The sequence below is a fragment of the Ranitomeya variabilis genome, chromosome 2 (assembly GCF_051348905.1).
Source record: "Ranitomeya variabilis isolate aRanVar5 chromosome 2, aRanVar5.hap1, whole genome shotgun sequence".
Classification (NCBI taxonomy): domain Eukaryota; kingdom Metazoa; phylum Chordata; class Amphibia; order Anura; family Dendrobatidae; genus Ranitomeya; species Ranitomeya variabilis.
Window position 1 is genome coordinate 769,379,142 of NC_135233.1, and position 13,342 is coordinate 769,392,483.

Below are 13,342 nucleotides of genomic sequence, written 5' to 3' on the forward strand. Positions count from 1 at the left end.
GTTAAACTCTCGGTCGAGATTAACACAAAGTACTACACATTTCAGACCAGAATGATAAGTCTGTATTCCATAGGGTAGGTTCACATGACTATATTTTCTGTCAGAGTGCTGTCCATAAAAAAACAAACAGCACTGCAACCAATGTTATTCAATGGGGCAGGGAAGATTAGCAATTTATTTTCACAAACTAAATTTGTGAATGAAAAAAAAAAATTGGCAGTGTGTACCAGTTTCTTCTATTTTTTTTGTGGGACTTACCCATCAAAATAGAAGAAAACTTATTTTTTTTTTTACAAACACTCGTGTGAACCCAGTTTTAGTGTTACTGGAGATCATCTGATGTATCTGATATATATCTAATATATAAAGGGGTGTGTGTGTGTGTCTGCGTGCGTGTGTGTGTGTGTTTGTATGTCTGGGATTGGCATCTGCACCGTCGCAGCTACAGCCACAAAATTTTGCAGTCACACGTCTGGACCCCGAGAGCGTCATAGGCTATGTTGTGAGGCGAAATTTTAACCCCGCGCATTCCAATTCACCAAACAATTTTGCCCCTATCTACATAATGGGGAAAAGCGAAAGGAAAAGTGGAGGCAAATTGACAGCTGCCAGATGTGAACAAGGGGGACTTAAAGAATGAGAGCGATGGCGCCAAAGAGTATATACCGTACAGTTGCTAAGGTGGGGCCCCGACATGGGATACTCACCACACGCGGGGATATGAACACACGCACAAAATGCGCCACACACTACCACGTGCTTGAACACATATACCACCCTCAGCACACATTTCACCACACATACACCAACTTCGCCACATAAAAGTCGAAACACAAAAGTCACCGCTCAAAACTCGCCATGCGCAAAATTCACCACATGCAAAACTAGGCTCACGCAAAACTTGCCACACGTGCAAAACTCACCTCATGGAAAACTCACCACACGCAAAACTTGCACACGCGGAAAAATTGCCACATGCACAAAAGTTGCAACACATGCAAAAGTTGCCTCACACAAAACTTTGACATACTCAAAACGCACCACACATAAAACTCGCCAAGCGCAAAACTCGCCATGCGCAAAACTTGTTGCACACAACTTGCTACACTAACCTGTCACATGCAACTCGACACACAAAAAGTTGTTACAAGCATGTCGCCACACAAAACTCATCTCACAAAAGTCGCTACATTCCTGTCGCCACACGCAACTCAACACACACAACTTGACACATGAAACTCGCCCTAAAACACACACAAGTCTGGTATTATCCTTCAAAAATAAAAATCTGATTAAGGCTATGTGCACACGTCAGGATTTCTGGCAGCAATTTTCCTGACAAAAACCGGATGACATACAGGTACATACTATATACAGGGAAGATGACACACAGGTATATACTATATACAGGAGCGGATGACACACAGGTATATACTATATACAGGAGGAGATGACATACTGGTATATACTATATACAGGAGGAGATGACACACGTATATACTATATATAGGAGATGACATACAGGTATATACTATATACAGGAGGAGATGACATACAGGTATATACTATATACAGGAGGAGATGACATACAGGTATATACTATATACAGGAGGAGATGACATACAGGTATATACTATATACAGGAGAAGATGACATACAGGTATATACTATATACAGGAGATGACACACGTATATACTATATACAGGAGATGACATACAGGTATATACTATATACAGGAGATGACACAGATATATACTATATACAGGAGATGACATACAGGTACATACTATATACAGGGGAGATGACTTACAGGTATATACTATATACAGGAGGATATGACATACAGGTATATACTATATATAGGAGATGACATACAGGTATATACTATATGCAGGAGGAGATGACACAGGTATATACTATATACAGGAGGAGATGACACACAGGTATATACTATATACAGGAGGAGATGACATACAGGTATATACTATATAAAAGAGATGACACATAGGTATATAAAGGAGGAGATGACATACAGTAAGTATATACTATATACAGGGGAGATGACATACAGGTATATACTATATATAGGAGATGACATACAGGTATATACTATATACAGGAGGAGATGACATACAGGTATATACTATATACAGGAGCAGATGACACACAGGTATCTACTATATACAGAAGAGATGACATACAAGTATATACTATATACAGGAGGAGATGACACATACTGTAGGTATATACAATATACAGGAGGAGATGACATACAGGTATATACTATACACAGGGGAGATGACATACAGGTATATACTATATACAGGAGATGACATACAGGTGTATTCTATATATAAGGGAGATGACAAACATGTATATACTGAGGGGAAAATGAGAGGTGTGAGGTGAAAATGAAAAGGTGTGAGTGCAAAATAAGAGGAGTGAGGGAAAATAGTGGAGTGATCAGAAAATGACAGATGTGAGGTCGAAATGACAAGTGTTAGGGGGGAATGAGAGGAGTGAGGGGGGAATGAGAGGAGTGAGGGGGAAAATAAGACATGTGAGGGAGAAAATGAGAGAAGTGAGGGGGAAAATGAGAGAAGTGAGGTGCTAAAATGAGAGGGGTGATGGGAAAATAAGGGAAGTGAGGTGCTATAACTAACCACAGAAATTTACTATGCCCAGGCAACGCCAGGCTCTTCAGCTAGTATATATACAGATATATATATATATATATATATATATATATATATATATATATATATATATATATATATATATATATATATATATACCGGTATATATATATATATATAAATATAATTTTATTGTCCGGACCGAATATGTCATGGCACATGAGACCTATTTAGGCAATTCTCTGTGATTAGGGCTTATAATGGGCCTCATTTGTTCCGAAAATACAGCTGACAATAGAGATAATGGTAAGATAAAGAATACACAGAAGTGCCTAAATCCTGATGTATAATGCATCAGGTAGCAGTATATACTACAGGAGCTCCCCAAGAGGAAATTATGCATATTTCACCTTTATACAATGCAAATGGCAATTTATACCAAAGTGTACTAACATTTTAAAAAGTCAAGATCTACGCTTAATTTATAAGGGGTGGTTCACTATTGTGATCTGGATACCCTATCCTTAGAGCAAGCCATGAATATAAGCTCGGCAGAGGCCCAACACCCCCACCGGTCATCTGTTAGCAAGTCCAACAGGGGGCAGCAGTACACAGTGTTCAAGATAAAACACCACAGCTCCACACACTGTGTTGTGGCCGTTCTCAGGTATTGCAGCTCAACTCGCTTTGACGTGAATCCAGCGATCTGACAAATTCTGAACAGCAGTAATAGTGCCCATATTTCTATGCTGACTGTTGGGCTAAGCATGATTTGCCATCCTTACAATACGATAAATGACTTTCTAGTTACCTTGGTAACTGCTACCTTGGCACCCTTGTTAATAAGCTGCACAACATTATCCACTTGGCCTTTGTATGCAGCTACGAGGAGGCGTTCTGATAGCGCAGCGACCACATCTTGCTGGCTCATGAATTAGAAGCGGGAAGTCCTCAGGACAGGCGTAGGATACAGATGTGCTCATTAGCTGAGAATCTTTTCACAGGAGTGCAAGTACAACATACTTCACAGCAAGGACGGCTTTTTGTATCACATACTTCAACTTGGCATCTTGTAGATCTGAAAAGAAAAATAATTAAAAGAGTAGAATATGCTACATACATTACTGTACTACAAACTCCGTATATAAAATAAGGAGACAAACCGAAAAATGATTTTTGCCTCATTCAGACGTCCGTGTTGGACCCTATTTTCTCGCAGATACAACACGAACCCATTATAATCTATGGTGCTGTTCACAGGTCTGTGTATTTCATAGACCGTGTGCCTGTGCAAAACACACAGAGACATGTCCAATTTTTTCAGCAACACGGATCACAAGGGCCAATACAAGTCTATGGGTCAGTGAAAAATACATACAGAACATGGATGGCATCATTGCAAAGTATAGGAGAAGCTTTGTAATTTAGTTCTTTCTTTATCCACACCGGAAAAACACCGATGACACACTGAGAAAACACTGACGAAACCGGTATTTCACACACGTTTAACCCCTTAACGACCAGAAGTATTTTTCATTTAGCATTTTCAGTTTTTGCCCCCTTCTTCCCAGAGCCATAACTTTTTTATTTTTTTGTCAAAATTGGCATGTGAGGGCTTTTTTTTTCCATTTTAATGCAATGTTACAGCGACCATAAAAACGTAATTCTGGCGTTTTTACTTTTTTTTCTCATTACATCGTTTAGCGATGGGGTTAATTCTTTTTTATACTGATAGATCGGGTAATTCTGAATGTGGCAATACCAAATATGTGTATGTTTGATTTTTTTTGTTATTTTTTTATTTTGAATGGGGCGAAAGGGGGGTGATTTGAACTTTTATATTTTTTTAATATTTTTCAAAATATTTTTTTTACTTTTGGCATGCTTCAATAGTCTCCATGGGTGACAAGAAGCTGCCATAATCTGATTCTGCTACATTCATGCAATCTGATCATCGCCTGTATGGCTCTGCTACATACAGGCGATGATCAGATTGCATGAATGTAGCAGAATTGCTCCCTTGCTATGAGTGCCGACCACCGGCAGTGACAACCATAGAGGTCTGTTGGAGACCTGAATAGTCTCGAAAGCTTGCAGTTTGTTACCATCTTTTCAGTTCACCATTAAAAGGTATAAACCACGGAGTACTGTAAAATGTATTTCCCTATTGCATAGTAACTAAGCATTCCATTATTTTATTTCACAACATACTATTAAAATACAATCATAAAAAAATAGAAATCATTAAATAAAATACTATGTGATCATTAAGATTCCTCTTTTTCTATTTCATGTCTTCTTCTACCCAGGTCATGTTTGTTTCTAAGGGTACCATCCATGTGTGTTTTGATGAATTCTGTTAAATTATCATGGCATGTAAATCAGGGCTGCGGAGTCGTGGAGTCGGAGGCCATTTTGGTGGAGTCGGAGTCATGGAAATCGAGGAGCCGGAGTCAGAGGTTTGGCTTACCGACTCCACAGCCCTGATAAATAAAGTTGCCGACAAGACTGGTTGCATCCTATGTAATTCAACTTCACAGTACACCCGTTAGTACAATGTTACTAGTTATGTATTGCAAAGGTTCCATAAAAGACAACATCATTGTTTCATTCAGTGCATAATTCTCAAAATTTTTGACATCACTTTTAAATAAACATCAACAGAATTTCAGGCAAGTATTGCCCAGAGGGCCTTAATTTATAAAGTTCAAAGTAAGGTGTTTGAAGAGTACGGAAGCTCAGGGAATGTTGATAAAATCTCTGTGGATTCCTGTACAGGCAGCACATCAATATGTCAAGAATAAGAATGCAGTAGCCAAACTATGGATGACTTATTAAAGACTTATAACTTATTAAACATAGGAAGCCCTGTCCATTTGGATCAAAACGAGTATTACAAAAACATTCTCTGGAGATATAAATATTATGGCTTTAACATCACAGGTAAATGAAAAATTATGCAATAATCATCCATAGAAACAAAAGAGTTAAAAAAAAATATTCGCAGCACGTAGAAACTGAAGTGACATTGGCAACATTTCATACAATTTTGTATAGTGATTTATGGATCTGGAAAAAAATCAAAATGGTATGGATTATAATACAAGAAAAAACTGACATTTTCATCTTGCTACTGACTATTTTGGCATTTGAATGATCTTTCTTTATAATTGCTAATTATATAAAATGTATACCCTAGTATATGAAATGTAGATGGAATATAGCATTACCAGCTTTATGTCCAAATTCCTTCTTACAGAGGCCTATTCCCAACACTGCTGAACAGGGATACCTGGTGCTATATTTTGATAAAGTAAACATCAAACATAATACTTATGGGTAGCAATGTAAAAATTGATTTTGATATTTATATTCAAATGTAAACAAATATATTTTCTATTTATTTGAAAATGTATTTATGTATAAAAATATTTTGATTAAATATTTACCACATTACACAATAGAGAGAACTGCTAATAATTCACACAAGTATTATGAATTAAAAGTGTATCACAGCTAAGTACATCACTAATGGCCAAGAAAGGTCTATAGAAATTCAGTTCATGGGGCGAATCAATTTCTAGGACCTGATCCAGCAGCAATGTCAGTAATCGGTGGCAGTCAGAAAGGAGCCCTGTAAGCCATCTACCTGGGTGATAGGAACGTCACATTGCAACAATGACGTCGCACCAGGTTACCAACACGTAAGAAGAGGTTCATAGGCTTCCTGTTCAATATGCACACTTTACTGATGTGGCCGCTGTATCTGTTCCCACTATAGATTCAATAGATTCAGATACTAGTGGTCCCAGGTATCCCTTCACCTGCTTCTGTCCTACAAAAAGTCAACTGCTCCCCACACCCATTGACGATAGCATTACGGTATATACAAGCCTGCCTTCAATGCTCACAGTTTCAGCTGGTAGAGTCACCCATTGACTGGCCCTACTTCTTGCTGAGAAGTACTATATGGAAATGAGCTAAAGCCTCGAGACTATAAAAGTATCTTTTATTGTTATAGGGTCTTGTAACTTGTACTATAGGGCCAGGCACTGCTCAAACAACGTTTATGCAGTGTCTCTGGGGGTTTCACCTGAATCAGCATTAAAAAAAACCAACAGAATTTTGACAAATCCCTAAGGCTATGTGCACACGATGCGGATTTGCTGCGGATCCGCAGCGGATTTTTCTGCGCAGAAATGCTGCAGATCTGCACTGTGATGTACAGTACAATGTTATTCAATGGGGAAAAAAAAAGCTGTGCAGATGGTGCAGAAAAATCAGTGCAGAATCACTGCGGATCTCAAAGAAGTGCATGTCACTTCTTTTGTGCGGATCTGCAGCGTTTCTGCACCCCTCCATGATAAAAATCCGCAGTGGCAAAAACCGCTGAAAATCTGCATCGATGCCGCATAAAAACCGCACAAAATCCGCGGCAAATCCTCGGCTGTGGATTCTGCCAGGAGATGCGGCTTTTGTGCAGACAATTCTGCACCTCTTTTCCTACGTGTGCAGATAGCCTAAAAGAGCCATAAACTGCTATGAAGTGATAGAGGTCACGAAAAACCTGTTTGTGCTTTTTTTTCTTCCTCAGAGGGTCCATATTATCAAATGGGCACAAGTGTAAGGGGGTGCATTATGTCCTTGCCCGTCTCCGTACCGTATGTTATAATGTATATTTATGTATAATGTTATGTTTTACCTTTGACTACTGTTACTGGGTATGTGTCATAATGTACATATTTATTACTGCTGCTTTGTATAAGAAGATGTTCATTATTATCATAGGGAAAGTGTAGTACCCTGTTTGGCCCACTAGATGAGGATATAGTGATGCTCAGAGTGTAAATAGTTAATGTAGGAGGGGCTAGCTGTGGTTAAGCCGAGGAGCATTCGGCATTTTAGTCAGTTGGGCCAGGGAGCCCTGACAGGGCAGTCAGCCCCGTAACTTTTAAGACAGGAGCCCAGCCGTTCAGGACCTGAGGGCCACAGATGGCAGCACAGATTACAGCAGCGCAGATTATAACAGTGCAGATGGTAGTGAGACAGCTAACAGCAGTACAGCAACACAGGTTGCTCATCATGTGGCAGCTTTCTACATGGACAGGTGCCATTTTGTCTGGTGCGAAGCGGACAGGAGAGTATCTGAGTGCGGTCAAGCTAGACAGAGAGGACACTGTGATGCCAAACGGGAAGGGATGACCCGGGTACATGCTGAAGGAGGACAGGGAAAGCACAAGAAATGTGACTGATGCAAACTGTGTGGTACCCGAAGTGCTTGCTGTAGTTGATTTGAACGGGCTGAGAACAGACAGCAGTAAAGTTACTTGTTTAAAGTTGGAAAAGGACTGTGTCTCTGCTTGTGAACTAGTGTCCAGAGGAAGTCCTGGTGAAGTGGAGCATGAAGCAGCAGGCATGCTGACAGAGAACTGTGAACTGCATGTGATTGGAGACCAGGGCGCGTTGGAGCATGGTGACTTATTGAGTATGGGAGTACTGTACCATCTCTGTGGGCACTGAGCAATATAGTTTCGGATCCATAAAAAGAAAGATATAACCCCATGATCCCAATGTATTATTACCCCTCTGTAAATCACTTGTAAGCCTGCATCTTGAATATGCGTTCCAGTTTTAGAGTCAGTTCCAAGGTGAGCAACTAGATTATTACGGTATATGGGATGGATGGTCCTTACAAAGGACCAGTGGACATTCATTACATGTGAAAGAAAGGCGATTCTCGCAGCTAAACAGGAAAGGGTTATCTACAGTTGGAGCAGTTAGACTGTGGAAAGCCGATATAACAGCATTTAAAACAGGGCTGGATGCTTTTCTCACAAGAAATGGCATGTAGGTTATAAATCTATCACTTTTCATCATATTTGGACATTGTATGCTTTTTTCTGGATTGAGCACCCGTTCCTTTGGGGCGACAAAGCACTTATCTTGTGTGTGTAAGATTCATTGGTCTAGTAACTGGAAGGTGCAGTGGGGCGGATTGACTTTGTTTCTTCATTTTGTCTTTATGGACTTTATGGTAATTTACTGTGTAGGGTGCTGTATATTTTGTCTTTATGGACTTTATGGTAACATATTGTGTAGGGTGCTGTATGGGCATGTCATACTGTGCAAGGGCTGTGTGGGGACTGTGGGGGAATTATATTGTGTCAGAAGTTGTTGGTCAAGATAAAAGAGCTGAATAACAGGAGCAGTACGATTTATAAACTTTATAAAATTCTGTAAATTATATGCATTTTATTTATTACTACAGGTAAGAATACATTTTACAGTAAGCTCTATTGTAACATGTATTAGCAGTAACAGGTAGTCAACAAACTTCATTCTTCTAAATATTATGTGATAAAAATTTATATAAAACAATAATAATATGCAAAATTAAGTTCCCCCTATTGGTTTGGCCCTCCACAACAGTAGCATCCTCTCATATGACCCCCTTGGGAACATTAGTTGCCCACCCCTGCTCTAGAGACATCGGATACATATCTGCTGCCTGATGTTGGGTTATATTACTTCAATTCACCCCATGCTACTACAATTTTTCCCATTACTTTTACAGTTTTGTAATCAGTCTCGCATCCCATGAACATCACATTACCAACTAGGAAATTCAACACTGAAGATCAAATTTTAGGTTAGCAAGGTGCTCTTAGATGAAAGAATGTGACTCATGACTGACTTTGGAAAACAATAAAAATATAAACAATAAGTGTGACAGCATCCAGGCGATTCTTCAAAAGGGTTAGGCTAGGGCTTCATGGTGACATTTGTCATGGGATCCTGCAATCACAGTGTTGCATTGCAATTTGTAGCTAATGATTTTCTATGGTGTCGTATTGCGACCTGCAGCAAAGGGTCGCACATGTTTTCAAATGAGCTAGATTTTTATTCACAAGTCGCAGCATACTCACTTGCCATAGACTAAGGCTATGTTCACACTTTGCGGCCTCCCTCTGCGGGTTCTCCCGCAGCGGAATTGATAAATCTGCAGGGCAAAACCGCTGCGGTTATCCCTGCAGATTTATCGCGGTTTGGTTTGCGATTTCCGCTGCGGGATTACTCCTGTACTATTGATGCTGCATATGGTAAAAATAATAAAAATTGGTTATACTCACCCTCTGATGTCCGGATCTCCTGGGCGCTGCACCCGGCGCTCCGGTTCCAAAGATGCTGTGCCGAGAAGGACCTTCGTGACGTCACAGTCATGTGACCGCGGCGTCATCACGGTCATGTGACCGCGACGTCACCGCAGGTCCTGCTCGCACAGCAACCAGACCGGACAGCCGCGTGCAGTGCTGAGAGGTGAGTATAGCATCATTTTTTATTTTAATTCTTTTTTTTTTTTACACTATTTATGCTTCCCAGGGCCTGGAGGAGAGTCTCCTCTCCTCCACCCCGGGTACCACCCGCACATTATCCGCTTACTTCCCGCATCGTGGGTACAGCCCCATGCGGGAAGTAAGCGGTTCAATGCATTCCTATGGGTGCAGAATCGCTGCGATTCTGCACAAAGAAGTGACATGCGGGATGTAAACCGCTGCGTTTCTGCGCGGTTTTTCCCGCAGCATGTGCACTGCGGTTTGCGGTTTCCATAGGGTATACATGTAAATGTAAACGCTATGGAAACTGCTGCGGACCTGCAGCATCAAAATCGTCACGGATCCGCAGTAAAAACCGCGAAGTGTGAACATGGCCTAAGTGCAAGAGGCAAGCGACATACGACCAGTCAACTTGGCTGCTTTATTTTCCAGCAAAATCAGAGCTCTAAAAATAAAAGTTGTGCAACAGCAAAACGGACATAAGTTGCACAGATGCTTTCATCACATGACTTTTCTGCTGTCACATCATAAAGGTCGCCACGTGGCTCCACCTAATTGCATCAGAAAATAATATATGTAAGGTTTTTGCTGAAGGTGGATTCCCATCTCCAAGATCCTATCCCAATATGTATTAGGTGTAATAATAATAATATTGGCATATACCTCCATTTACAAATGTAGTATAGTTCTTCTGATTCGCTTTGTCACTTACCCCATGTGCAGGGCGTTGCAGTGGCTTAGGTATCCATGGTTATGACCACGAACAGGTAACTGAGGCACTAACTGTCACTACAGGAGTGGTCCATATTGGAGATATTTGCTAATATTATTATTACACCTACTACATACTGGGATAGGATCTTGGAGATGGGAACACCCTTTAAGTACCTCTTCTGGACAAATCTGTTGAAATCACCAGTTTTGGTGAGCAAGTATCTCATGCTTATATCCTGCTTCACAAGAAACTTCCCCAAGCATGAAAAGCAATGTATGTAAGCTTTTACTAAAACAAAGAAGGAGGATATGAGGGCGCTTCAGGAGTCTCCAGACTCTAAACCAATGCTGATCTCTTTCATGGACACCTTTGTGAGCCAACCTATGAACACGAGAAAGATATTCTTCAGTAATATCCTACTGTTATGTTTTATACATAATACAATGAGTGTGTTTGTGTTTTCAACTACTTTTCTCCAAGTCCACAAATTAACCACTGTGCTCGCCTTCTGTTTACCTCCTAGGAGCTCATTTTTGGAAATGGTGAATGAGGCAAGGTTGAAAGGTTAGCATTTGCTGGTCACAATAGATGGCTGAATTCTGCTGGCTCATCCCCACCCCCATGCTTGGAATCCATGGGAAGCCCGCTAAATAAAAAGCCCATAACAAAGGAAATTCAAATGATGTGTGCAGACAGTGTTGAAACACACTTTTCATGTCCTCTAATGAGGAAATGTTTGTCGTAATTTGTATTAGTCAAAGACTACAAATCATATTTGTAAGAACAATGCGAAGAAGAAAAAATAGATAAACATAACCAAGATCTGAAGGATTGAAATTGAAAATGCAAAGAGCAAAATGAAAAGTATTTTACCACAGCAAAGCGTGCCTATAATAAACCTGCCTATGAATTACTGGGGTCTAAGGGGTAACATTTCTCCTTGTGGAGAGTGACATACCAGCTGGCTTGTCAAGGTAAGGAGGCTTATTCGCTGTGCAATGCTCCTCTGGGAATTTAAATATGTAAATTGCCTCTTCTGAGAAAAAGAGGACTTAACTCTATAGCGCCACCTGTTGGAAGTAGCGATCCTACAAGTCACAATCAACCCTTTAACGAGTCGTGCAATATGACTTACGATAAAAGACAAATCAGTATCTCAATTCGCAGACACGGTGTTTCGGGCTGTTGGCCTTAGTCAGTGAGAAGCATGTGAACTGATTTGGCTAGGTGAGAGGCTCTGGACTGGGGGCTAAGGGGTAACGTTTCTCCTTATGGGGAGTGACATACCAGCTCTGGCTTGTCAAGGTAAGGAGGCTTACTGACGAGGGCCAACAGCCAGAAACACCGTGTCTGCGAATTGAGATACTGATTTGTCTTTTATCCTAAGTCATATTGCACGACTCGTTAAAGGGTTGATTGTGACTTGTAGGATCGCTACTTCCAACAGGTGGCGCTATAGAGTTTAAGTCCTCTTTTTCTCAGAAGAGGCAATTTGCATATGAATTACTGGAAACTCCTTACTCAGACTTTGGGTTTCGACTGTGTAAATATTACTTACGCATAGACAATAGCTTAAAGGGAATCTGTCACCCCAAAATTGGCCTTTAAACTAAGGCCACCGGCATCAGGGGCTTATCTACAGCATTCTGTGATGCTGAGATTAGCCCCGGATGTATCCTGAAAGATGAGAAAAACAGGTCATATTATACTCACCCAGGGGCCGTCCAGGTCCAATGGGTGTCACGGTCCGGGCGCCTCCTATCTTTATACGATGACGTCCTCTTATTGTCTTCCTGCCACGGCTCCAGCGCAGGCGTACTTTATCTGCCCTGTTGAGAGCAGAGCACAGTACTGCAGTGCGCAGGCGCTGGGCCTCTCTGACCTTTCCTGGCGCCTGCGCACTGCAGTACTTTGCTCTGCCCTCAACAGGGCAGATAAAGTACGCCTGCGCCGGAGCCGTGGCATGAAGCAAAGAGGAGGACGTCATCACATGAAGATGGGAGGCGCTGGACCCGGACCGCGATGCCCATCGGACTGGATCGCACCGGGACCGCCCCTGGGTGAGTATAATCTAACCTCTTTTTCTTATCTTTCAGGATACATCGGGGGCTTATATACAGCATTACAGAATGCTGTAGATAAGCCCCTGATGCCGGTGGCCTCAGTTTATAGGCCAATTTTGGGGTGACAGATTCCCTTTAACCCCTTTCTGCCAGCTGACGGAATAGTACGTCAGCTGGCAGATCCCCTGCTTTTAGGTGGGCTCCGGCGGTGAGCCCACCTCAAAGCTGCGACATGTCAGCTGTTTTGTACAGCTGACATGTGCGCGCAATGAGCGCAAGTGGAATCGCGATCCGCCCGTGCCCATTAACTAGTTAAATGCCGCTGTCACTTGATCGGGGGTCAGCGGTGCATTGCCATAACAACAAAAGGTCTCCTTGAGACCTCTATGGTTGTTGATGGCCGATTGCTTTGAGCGCCACCCTGTGGTCAGCGTTCAAATTACACCTGCATTTCTGCTTCATAGAGGTGATCTGTACTTCACCTCTATGTAGCAGAGCCGATCGAGTTGTGCATGCTTCTAGCCTCCTATGGAGGCTATTGAAGCATGCCAAAATTAAAAAAAAAAAGTGTTTAAAAATATAAAAAAAATAAA

General features: G+C 41.3%; 1 protein-coding gene across 4 annotated transcripts in view; it reads right to left on the reverse strand.

Annotated features, from left to right (window-relative positions):
- ANKRD6 (ankyrin repeat domain 6) overlaps positions 1-13,342 on the reverse strand; it is a 331,467-nt gene that overhangs the window by 161,166 nt on the left and 156,959 nt on the right. For all 4 annotated transcript variants that reach the window (XM_077289733.1, XM_077289728.1, XM_077289729.1 and 1 more), the window contains one exon: positions 3,449-3,715. In XM_077289733.1, coding sequence (XP_077145848.1) covers positions 3,449-3,568 — 120 coding nt within the window. In that variant the 5' untranslated portion in view covers positions 3,569-3,715. The remainder of the gene's footprint in view (positions 1-3,448; positions 3,716-13,342) is intronic.